This window comes from Coregonus clupeaformis, unplaced genomic scaffold (assembly GCF_020615455.1).
Source record: "Coregonus clupeaformis isolate EN_2021a unplaced genomic scaffold, ASM2061545v1 scaf1296, whole genome shotgun sequence".
Classification (NCBI taxonomy): domain Eukaryota; kingdom Metazoa; phylum Chordata; class Actinopteri; order Salmoniformes; family Salmonidae; genus Coregonus; species Coregonus clupeaformis.
The window spans coordinates 41386-53413 of NW_025534750.1; the positions used below are offsets into that span (position 1 = coordinate 41386).

Below are 12028 nucleotides of genomic sequence, written 5' to 3' on the forward strand. Positions count from 1 at the left end.
GTCTTTAATCGGTTATTATGGGTTACCATGCTGATATTGTGTAATTTTGGCTGCCATCTGCCAGTCACAATGGCTCTAAATGTCCAATCTACCATCTGGATAATCAGTAATAATGATGCTCAGGTCTCATCAATCATGATTAGGGACAGTTTGTTTTTGAATTGTTGTTGTTTGACCGGTATTTCCAGCATCATCCACTAGTGTTGCTGCAGGTAGAAAATCCTAGGAAATGTTATTTAATTGACACAAGCTGTCTCCAATTAATCAATCACTGTCTGGTTGCGCGTGAGTGTTTGGTGGGGAGATGGACTAAACTGGGATGGCGGAGCTCTATGAATCTTAATCACACTAGTCCTGTTATTTGGCAGGGAATACTATTTGTAGATCAGTGATTATTCTAAACCTCACTTTGCTCAAGCTGATCCTCTCAAACAGACTCAGATGTTGTAGTTTAACTTGGGTCAATTAGGGGCAGTTTAAGGGGAGGGTAAATTAAACCAACCATGGAAGCACAGGATGTTGTAGCAAATTTAGGGGGTAACCTGTAGATAAGATTGTAGTATTTCATAGATATTTTTCTAAGTTTAGTATGCTTGTGATCAGGGTCTGCATGGGGTCAAACTATCTAAACCCCAATAAGAGGCTGATCAGATTCTGGGCTAGGGTCAAACCATCTAAACCCCAATGAAGAGGCTGATCAGGGTCTGCATGGGGTCAAACCATCTAACCCCCAATAAGAGGCTGATCAGGATCTGGGCTGGGGTCAAACCATCTAAACCCCAATAAGAGGCTGATCAGGGTCTGGGCTGGGGTCAAACCATCTAAACCCCAATGAAGAGGCTGACCAGGGTCTGCATGGGGTCAAACTATCTAAACCCCAATAAGAGGCTGATCAGATTCTGGGCTAGGGTCAAACTATCTAAACCCCAATAAGAGGCTGATCAGATTCTGGGCTAGGGTCAAACTATCTAAACCCCAATAAGAGGCTGATCAGATTCTGGGCTGGGGTCAAACTATCTAAACCCCAATAAGAGGCTGACCAGGGTCTGGGCTGGGGTCAAACCATCTAAACCCCAATGAAGAGGCTGATCAGGGTCTGGGCTGGGGTCAAACCATCTAAACCCCAATAAGAGGCTGATCAGGGTCTGGGCTGGGGTCAAACTATCTAAACCCCAATGAAGAGGCTGACCAGGGTCTGGGCTGGGGTCAAACTATCTAAACCCCAATGAAGAGGCTGACCAGGGTCTGGGCTGGGGTCAAACTATCTAAACCCCAATGAAGAGGCTGATCAGGGTCTGGGCTGGGGTCAAACTATCTAAACCCCAATGAAGAGGCTGACCAGGGTCTGCGTGGGGTCAAACCATCTAAACCCCAATGAAGAGGCTGATCAGTGTCTGGGCTGGGGTCAAACCATCTAAACCCCAATGAAGAGGCTGATCAGGGTCTGCGTGGGGTCAAACCATCTAAACCCCAATGAAGAGGCTGATCAGGGTCTGGGCTGGGGTCAAACTATCTAAACCCCAATGAAGAGGCTGATCAGTGTCTGGGCTGGGGTCAAACTATCTAAACCCCAATGAAGAGGCTGATCAGGGTCTGGGCTGGGGTCAAACCATCTAAACCCCAATGAAGAGGCTGATCAGGGTCTGGGCTGGGGTCAAACCATCTAAACCCCAATGAAGAGGCTGATCAGGGTCTGGGCTGGGGTCAAACCATCTAAACCCCAATGAAGAGGCTGATCAGGGTCTGCGTGGGGTCAAACCATCTAAACCCCAATGAAGAGGCTGATCAGGGTCTGGGCTGGGGTCAAACCATCTAAACCCCAATGAAGAGGCTGATCAGGGGTTTGATGGCACAAGCGGGGAGCCAACAGCAGGCAGGGAGCCCAGCCAACAGCAGGCAGGGAGCCAAGCCAACAGCAGGTGGGGAGCCAAGCCAACAGCAGGTGGGGAGCCAAGCCAACAGCAGGCAGGGAGCCCAGCCAACAGCAGGCAGGGAGCCCAGCCAACAGCAGGCAGGGAGCCAAGCCAACAGCAGGTGGGGAGCCAAGCCAACAGCAGGCAGGGAGCCAAGCCAACAGCAGGCAGGGAGCCAAGCCAACAGCAGGCAGGGAGCCAAGCCAACAGCAGGCGGGGAGCCAAGCCAACAGCAAGTTGCAGTAGTCCAGACAGGAGATGACAAGTGCCTGGATTAGGACCTGCGCCGCTTCCTGTGTGAGGTAGGGTCGTAACAGAGAGGAAGAGGAAGAGAGAGGCCCAACTCTGCTGAAAATCTTTCCCTCCAACAGGTGGCATTGATTCGCCCACCAAGCGTGTTTGTATGGAGGTCAATAACAGTGTCGCATTTGATCAACCAAAAAATGTATGAGGTTTATTTGATCTAATAGAAGTTTCTTAATGCTTAAGTTGTTACGAGAGTACTGATATAAGTAGGACGTGACATCCCGGAAACTTTGAGGAAAAACACTTTACATCAGAGTTGTCTCAAGATGGTTATGTATATTCATGACATGAGGCTAGTAGCATACCATCTCTCCATGTAATACGAGAAGTTGACGTCAACAACCCTCATCAAATATTCAAAAATAGATTACAATAATGAGATGTATCCACCAATCCAAAGAAAGGATAAGCGGGAGCTAGAAAGCCCGCCATGCCGCTTTGTGGACAATTACTCCCATTGTTAGGGCGGAGAGACGTCTATCTTGTCAGTATATCCATAATCTTTGGTTGTACTTGTAGTGTCTGAGGGATTATGACTTTGCTAATGTTTTCAAAGTGGAACCTGAGAGGATGTTTATTCAGTTTTAGGGGGAGCAGTTTTAGAGGGACACCCCATAGAACAGAGGAAGTCTGTTGTGTGGAGACAGGTGATTGGTCAGTATGGGAAACCACCCATATCCTGGTAAAGATGATAAATACTTGGTTTGAGACAAAGAAGATCAGAACAGACATATTATTTTGGGACACTGTTCTCCAGATGCTGCAGACGTCTGTAAACTTATGCTGAAATCTTGTGATATAAATAAAACGTATAATCAAAGTACAGTATAAGCGGACTCCTTGGTTTCACAGCATAATTAGCAACGTTTACTCAACACAACATACTCTACAGATGTTGTAGAGCATGAACCTGCAGGAGCGAGTCAACTGCTTTGAAGTTTGCAGAAAACGTCACGGTGTTGTCCAGGGTCACGCCAAGGTTCTTTGCACTCTGGGAGGGCGACACTGTGGAGTTGTCAACCGTGATGGAGAGGTCTTTGAGCGGGCAGGCCTTCCCCAGGAGGAAGAGCAGCTCCATCTTGTCGTGGTTGAGCTTGAGGTGGTGGGCCGACATCCAAGCTGAGATATTTGCCAGGCACCCAGAGATGCTTGTCACCACCTGGGTGTCAGACAGGGGAAGGAGAAAAATTGTGTCATCCGCATAACAATGATAGGAGAGACCATGTATCCAATAGTACCAGATTTGAAATAATCCCATGTTTTAGTGGATGTATTAAAGTAATGGGTTTGTGCTACATAGATTGACCCATATTATTAGGTTAATTGACCAGGAATTCTTGTTCTTGAGTGAGAAAGATTCTCAGCATATGCACAGTATCAAAGGCCATGGGCACAAACTGGGCTATTGTTGTTATTATTTCACAATAACTTAATCCTTACTCTAAATGGCTATTCCGTTAAGAAACTGCTCATTGCTTTCCAGGGACGGCCTGTTCAATAGGGCGATATGGGCGACGCACTGCCAAACGGGAAAAGGAAGGGATTTTTTTTCTAATCAATTATATCACGGCAACAGTAGTTATCAGTGTTGTAATCTATACGTCTGATCTGCCACAGTGCCACACTGCCACTAAATGTCGAATCAGGCTAAAGTCGTGCTTCAAATGGCTCCACCCCCTTTTGGGGCGATTTCAGTCAGATTGAAAATCGCCCAGAACTTCTGTCATAGACTCCCATGTAAAATCTATTTTTTTCAAATTTCAGAGCCTTCAATACAATCTCAATGGGTGTCTGTGGGCTTGCACTTACGCGCTTTCGTCACATGAACGTAACTAAGAAAAGAGAGGGTAGCAGCGTCAATCAATTCACTACTACTATCAACATGGCTAGGCTTCAGTGCAACTCGATTGTGTCTTTGAAAGAATTTCCTTTTTGTCGGCGAACAAATGAAGATAAATTGGCAACGAAACAATTAGGACCTCCCAGACCAAATTTAATAATTCAACAGGTTTCTACTAAAGGGGGAAGTCCTACACCCGAGGATTTTCCAAAAAAATGGTACGAACGAAAAAATAACATTGCCACTCAACTGGATGAGGGATACAGGCTAGCTGTCCGCCGCCACAACGATGAGGTTAGTGTTGATAATCACAAGTTTACTGGAGAACTGAGACCAAGTAGAGACTTTGGACAGGGTGGATATGGTTATATTGCGATATTGTCAATACAGTATATCGTAAAGTATCACTATGTAACTCGATTTCTTTCACCCCAATCCCTCAAATTAACGGTAAATAACTGAATTGTTTGCCCCACATTTAGCTAAGATGATTAGCTAGCCAGCTAAAATGTTTTATTTAGTTAGCAGTCGCATCTACAATAGTTTACTGTCAATAACATGTCTCCAAAAATGACGTGGTGTCTCCAATTGTGTTGACATTTTACAATTGCGATGCGCATCCATGAGTATCCACTTTCTGTAGCTCAGCTGGTAGAGCACGGCGCTTGTAACGCCAAGGTAGTGGGTTCGATCCCCGGGACCACCCATACACAAAAATGTATGCACGCATGACTGTAAGTCGCTTTGGATAAAAGCGTCTGCTAAATGGCATATTATTATTATTATTATTATTATTCCAGCCTTGTGTAGGTCTCCAATTTTGTCCCTGACATCCTTGGAGAGCTCTTTGGTCTTGGCCATGGTGGAGAGTTTGGAATCTGATTGATTGATTGCTTCTGTGGACAGGTGTCTTTTATACAGGTAACAAGCTGAGATTAGGAGCACTCCCTGAGATCAGTCAATAAATGATTCTGGTATTGACTTATATGCTGCCCCTGTCTTCATGTTGTTGCTGGACATATCTTTTTAAAAATGTGTGTAGGTCACCTAAATCATCAGAAAAATTGCCCCTCCTGAGAATTTTTTCAGGAGCCGCCACTGTTGCTTTCCCCGTGCAACTAATCTCTGGCCTAGAAACACACAACTTGTCGCTATCATTTCAACAAACAGCCATTGTTGTCTTGCTGCTGTTATAGTGCTGCTCCGCCGTGAGCGCCGGCCAATCATATTAGATGAGAAGGCCGAGGTGGGCGGGTGTTTGTGGGTAGCGCTATCGACAGTATGGCGGACGATGGCGACAGGTCGAGTGGAGCAGTTGACGCTAGTGGCGGTCAGAGAACTTCAGAGGAGTCTGACGGGTTCAGTCTGGGCGGGATGTTGTTAAATTTAAGTATTTTAGTTTTAGTGGTTGCGATCTGCTATGTTATTTATCGGCGATGGGGTAAACGAATTGGTGCTGACGCGGCCCAGGCAAGCGAGGCCTCGTCTCTTCCAAAGATGAGAAGACGTGATTTCACTTTGGAGCAACTGAGGGAATACGATGGACTTCAAAACCCCCGGATCATGATGGCAGTTAATATGAAAGTATTCGATGTTACCACCGGCAAAAAGTTTTATGGTCGAGGTAGGAATCTGTGAATGGAATAGAGCACACTAGTTAGTTAGCTAGGTACTGTATTTAGCTACTGTGTCTGGTGCCAGTCTAGACCAACACAAATGATAGCATCGGTTATTTGGGCGCAATAGCTAACTACTACTAGATAGCTAGCTAACTCAGTTACAGCACGTTTGTAGCTAGCTACCCAAGCAATTATTTTAGTGATTTAATTTTACACGTTAGTTAATCTGGCACTTTGCATTGTTTGCATTTACATGGCTTGTTAGCCAGCTAGCTAGTTTGTCTGTGCAAGCAGTGTCTTCTAGTTTGTAGCAGTACGTTAACGTTATACACGCTTGTATATTTACTAGGTGGTTAGCTAGCTAACTAGGTAGGTAGCTAAGGTTAACTGGCTATCTACGCTACCTGTTATGTAGCTACATCTATGCTAGATTGTTAGCTAGACAGACTGATCAACGTTAGCTAGCTAACTAGTTATCCCCAAAGGCGTGTCAAAAACCAAGCCCCTGTGCTAGCTAGTACTAAATCATGTCCGTTTTTAAAGCCAGGCATATTTGCTAGGTAGCAAACAACTTTGCCAGTTGGCTAAATTATCCTGCTGACATATATCATACATTAGCTAGCTAGCGTTAACTGTTTTGAGATCATATCAAGTTACGTAGCTAGTTAACTAACGTTTAAGGTTGACCAACCAGCCATATTCTGAGGATGAATGCTATGGGCTAGGCCTAGCTAATCAGCTGGAGAAGTTGGCTAGCTAACGTTAGCAAGGTAGGTCGCTTTAAATTGGCTGGCGGACCCACCCATCAACCTCAGTTATGTAATCATGATCATAAATACACTTACAGCACTCGTCCAGCTAGTTAGTGTCGTAGGAGTGGAAAGTTAACCAAAAATGTATCTAACAACATTATCTGGTTATTTTGAGTTGGCTATCTAGCCTTGCCATGTGCGAGAAAACCAAGATAGCTCTGTAGATTGAAAGAACAGGGCCAGCTGGCATGCAGTGTCTCTTCTAAGCAGAAGCCTGATTTCATTGAGTTCTGGTTGTTTAAAGTTTAAGGCATATCCCTTTACGGGATCCCGTGTGGCTCAGTTGGTAGAGAATGGCGCTTGCAACGCCAGGGTTGTGGGTTCGATTCCCACGGGGGACCAGTACTGGGAAAAAGTACAAAAATGTATCTACTCACTACAGTAAGTCTGCTAAATGACTAAAATGTAAAAATGAAACATTTGAAACAATGTTTCCCCTCTATTGAACAATAACCTAAATATGGAACCTTCATGCCTGTAGCTCTGGGTCCTCACATGGAGATCAGAAATGATGATTCTGTCTGAGGATATGACAAGTGCTGTATCTGTACTGTGATGGTCTTGCTAACACCAGCCTCTCTATGTCCTTGACTTGTGAAGGAACGATAATGCCCTCAGACGTCAAGGCGAGACCATACGCTGGTTGGGTATCCCCGTTTCGAATTGAATGAATCATGATCTATTGTTTGCCGCTAACATCATGAATAGGGCGCATAAATCATCACGCACATTTTCTACACTAAAACAAGGGACATATTAGACAACTGCAACCTGTTAAACATTATGATCTTGTGGCTAGCAAGTAGCAACTAACGTTAGCTAGCATTGTTCAGCCCATAGAAAGCCAGCCAGCTAATACACTTTAGCTTGTTTGCTATCAACTCGAAATCTGATAGCTAGTCAAATGTAATAATAATAAATAATAATAATAAATGTATGTTTTAGTTATAAATTAACTAGTTGGCTAATTATAGGCTGAACATTTCCTTACTCCACTGAAGTTCTTAATGTTCCTTCTTGGATGTCCTCTGTATACAGAGTAGGTCCATGATGTGAATCACCCATGCATTCTAGCTAGCTACTTCTGTACTACCCATGATGTGAATCACCCATGCATTCTAGCTAGCTACTACTGTACTACCCATTATGTGAATCACCCATGCATTCTAGCTAGCTACTTCTGTACTACCCATGATGTGAATCACCCATGCATTCTAGCTAGCTACTTCTGTACTACCCATGATGTGAATCACCCATGCATTCTAGCTAGCTACTTCTGTACTACCCATGATGTGAATCACCCATGCATTCAAGCTAGCTACTACTGTACTACCCATGATGTGAATCACCTATGCATTCTAGCTAGCTACTTCTGTACTACCCATGATGTGAATCACCCATGCATTCTAGCTAGCTACTTCTGTACTACCCATGTTCCCTTTTCTACTCATGTTTCCTCCCTGCCCCCCAATGCATGAACATGAAATACCCTAAACATGAATTGGTCAGTATGACCCAAAAATACCCATTGATTTTGTTAGTCAGTCTCACAGATATATTGAAAACTGCAAACATTTCTCTCCACACTATGGCAAAATGTGTAGAATTGCAGGAAATTAGTTATAAAATGGCTAAATCTTTTCTCTGCCCCATGGCAAAATGTGTAAAATTGCACGAATTTCACTCTAAAATGTAAAAACTGTCTCTCTGCTGTCAAGAGGGGGGCCACTAAAATGTTTTACTCACAATGGGGGGGAAGATATGGATGTGGTTACGCAGACCCACGAGCAACTGTGGCCCCTCCATGATGAGTTCTGATTTTTTGTGGCCCCTCCATGATGAGTTCTGATTTTTTGTGGCCCCTCCATGATGAGTTCTGATTTTTTGTGGCCCCTCCATGATGAGTTCTGATTTTTTGTGGCCCATCCCTGATGTACTGTAGATTGTAGATGCCTTTCATCCCCCTCTACCCTGGTGCAGTGGAACAATTCTTGTTCAGCGTCATAATAACATATTCTGGATAGTTCAAGGAGATGTAGATGTCTATGGGACAGTTTTCCAACCATAACATAGTAAAACACTCAGTGGGCTATGAGTCTTTTCAACTTGAGACCCTAGCAGGGTTATATGGTGCCGGACAATGTGACTGGGAAGATTTTAATTTACCGGCCATTTGAGAAATGTACCGGACCCATATGCATTAGTTGCATAACCCATTAGGGCGTCCACCCATGGTGCTCAGAATGACAGAAATCACATTTTAGATTATGATAATTTATCTTAACAGAAAATGTAACTCCTGTAATGAAGCGCTTCGTAATGAATGCGATTTGAGGCAAAACTCCATTCTAAACAGCGCACCTGATGAGAGCAGTTCTGTATGTGACAGAGATGAAAATCTCTGTTACAAATGTAGATTCCCCCTCTTTCTAAAGATGCAACAACTAGGATGGGTTGATAATATGACTAGGAATGTGCTTTTGGCTTCTGGACAACGAAATAAAGTTGATATGAAAACCATTAGAACAGAAGAGAAATGGCATATGAGGAAGTCTTTCATAGGCTGTGTGTCCAATAGGCTAGGGAAATTGAAATAGATTTGCCAAAATTATATAATTACTCCTGTTTATACTGAAATAAATAAAATCATTCAAAATGCTTCGCCAGAAAGCATGATTTAGCCACAGAGGAATCGAGGATCATTAGCGTACAAAAAACTGAAAATAGCTGTGGATTACACAGTAAATATCCCTGTATATAGCTACTGACCCTGGAACTGTCCCCATTACACAGTAAATATCCCTGTATATAGCTACTGACCCTGGAACTGTCCCCATTACACAGTAAATATCCCTGTATATAGCTACTGACCCTGGAACTGTCCCCATTACACAGTAAATATCCCTGTATATAGCTACTGACCCTGGAACTGTCCCCATTACACAGTAAATATCCCTGTATATAGCTACTGACCCTGGAACTGTCCCCATTACACAGTAAATATCCCTGTATATAGCTACTGACCCTGGAACTGTCCCTGTACATACAGTGGGGGGAAAAAAGTATTTAGTCAGCCACCAATTGTGCAAGTTCTCCCACTTAAAACGATGAGAGAGGCCTGTAATTTTCATCATAGGTACACGTCAACTATGACAGACAAAATGAGAGAAAAAAAACAGGAAATCACATTGTAGGATTTTTTATTAATTTATTTGCAAATTATGGTGGAAAATAAGTATTTGGTCAATAACAAAACTTTCTCAATACTTTATTATATACCCTTTGTGGGCAATTACACAGGTCAAACGTTTTCTGTAAGTCTTCACAATGTTTTCACACACTGTTGCTGGTATTTTGGCCCATTCCTCCATGCAGATCTCCTCTAGAGCAGTGATGTTTTGGGGCTGTCGCTGGGCAACACAGACTTTCAACTCCCTCCAAAGCTTTTCTATGGGGTTGAGATCTGGAGACTGGCTAGGCCACTCCAGGACCTTGAAATGCTTCTTACGAAGCCACTCCTTCGTTGCCCGGGCGGTGTGTTTGGGATCATTGTCATGCTGAAAGACCCAGCCATGTTTCATCTTCAATGCCCTTGCTGATGGAAGGAGGTTTTCACTCAAAATCTCACGATACATGGCCCCATTCATTCTTTCCTTTACACGGATCAGTCGTCCTGGTCCCTTTGCAGAAAAACAGCCCCAAAGCATGATGTTTCCACCCCCATGCTTCACAGTAGGTATGGTGTTCTTTGGATGCAACTCAGCATTCTTTGTCCTCCAAACACGACGAGTTGAGTTTTTACCAAAAAGTTCTATTTTGGTTTCATCTGACCATATGACATTCTCCCAATCCTCTTCTGGATCATCCAAATGCACTCTAGCAAACTTCAGACGGGCCTGGACATGTACTGGCTTAAGCAGGGGGACACGTCTGGCACTGCAGGATTTGAGTCCCTGGCGGCGTAGTGTGTTACTGATGGTAGGCTTTGTTACTTTGGTCCCAGCTCTCTGCAGGTCATTCACTAGGTCCCCCCGTGTGGTTCTGGGATTTTTGCTCACCGTTCATGTGATCATTTTGACCCCACAGGGTGAGATCTTGCATGGAGCCCCAGATCGAGGGAGATAATCAGTGGTCTTGTATGTCTTCCATTTCCTAATAATTGCTCCCACAGTTGATTTCTTCAAACCAAGCTGCTTACCTATTGCAGATTCAGTCTTCCCAGCCTGGTGCAGGTCTACAATGTTGTTTCTGGTGTCCTTTGACAGCTCTTTGGTCTTGGCCATAGTGGAGTTTGGAGTGTGACTGTTTGAGGTTGTGGACAGGTGTCTTTTATACTGATAACAAGTTCAAACAGGTGCCATTAATACAGGTAATGAGTGGAGGACAGAGGAGCCTCTTAAAGAAGAAGTTACAGGTCTGTGAGAGCCAGAAATCTTGCTTGTTTGTAGGTGACCAAATACTTATTTTCCACCATAATTTGCAAATAAATTCATAAAAAATCCTACAATGTGATTTTCTGGATTTTTTTCTCTCAATTTGTCTGTCATAGTTGACGTGTACCTATGATGAAAATTACAGGCCTCTCTCATCTTTTTAAGTGGGAGAACTTGCACAATTGGTGGCTGACTAAATACTTTTTTTCCCCCCACTGTATATGGCAGAGGTTTATCTCGCATTAGTTGAATTTTAACTTTTTGATTTTATTTTAAATCCGATTTTTATGATTAACCACGTGACAATGATTATATCGAGTATACTTTAAATGCCCGATGTCATACTCGTTTAGGCTTTGAGAACAGCTGATAATCAGATATGGGGAGGAGCTACCAAAATAAAATAAAAGCGGGAAACAACACAATCGCGCGTGACGTATTCTCAGTATGCCAAAATAAATGGTTTATAGTATATCAACATTTCAAAAATCTATTATGGTTTAAATGCCAGGATGTTGTACTCATCTCAGCTCTTTATCTAGTAGAATTAGATGCACACTTTTCCAAAATGCATTGGGATAGGTTAGGGTTATAGTTCTCTTCAGGTAGCCAACAACAAACTAGGCTACTTAATTGGGAAGATACCCGAATCTTCTGCGGTGGTGTTCAAACGTAGGGTTAGTAGTAAAGGGTTAGGGTTAGTAGTAAAGGGTTAGTAGTAAAGGGTTAGTAGTAAAGGGTTAGTAGTAAAGGGTTAGTAGTAAAGGGTTAGTAGTAAAGGGTTAGTAGTAAAGGGTTAGGGTTAGTAGTAAAGGGTTAGTAGTAAAGGGTTAGTAGTAAAGGGTTAGTAGTAAAGGGTTAGTAGTAAAGGGTTAGGGTTAGTAGTAAAGGGTTAGTAGTAAAGGGTTAGTAGTAAAGGGTTAGGGTTAGTAGTAAAGGGTTAGTAGTAAAGGGTTAGGGTTAGTAGTAAAGGGTTAGGGTTAGTAGTAAAGGGTTAGGGTTAGTAGTAAAGGGTTAGGGTTAGTAGTAAAGTAGTTTTTGTTCTCCTTAAAATGATCATGAGTATTGCATATTAGGCTACATCTTTGAAAACCATCTTTTGATT

General features: G+C 43.2%; 1 protein-coding gene across 1 annotated transcript in view; it reads left to right on the forward strand.

Annotated features, from left to right (window-relative positions):
* Window positions 1-5304: 5304 nt before the first annotated feature.
* Window positions 5305-12028, forward strand: part of LOC121555325 (membrane-associated progesterone receptor component 2-like) — a 38438-nt gene continuing 31714 nt past the window's right edge. The window contains exon 1 of the mRNA XM_041869151.1: window positions 5305-5683. Within this exon, the coding sequence (XP_041725085.1) occupies window positions 5341-5683 (343 nt within the window). The 5' untranslated portion in view covers window positions 5305-5340. The remainder of the gene's footprint in view (window positions 5684-12028) is intronic.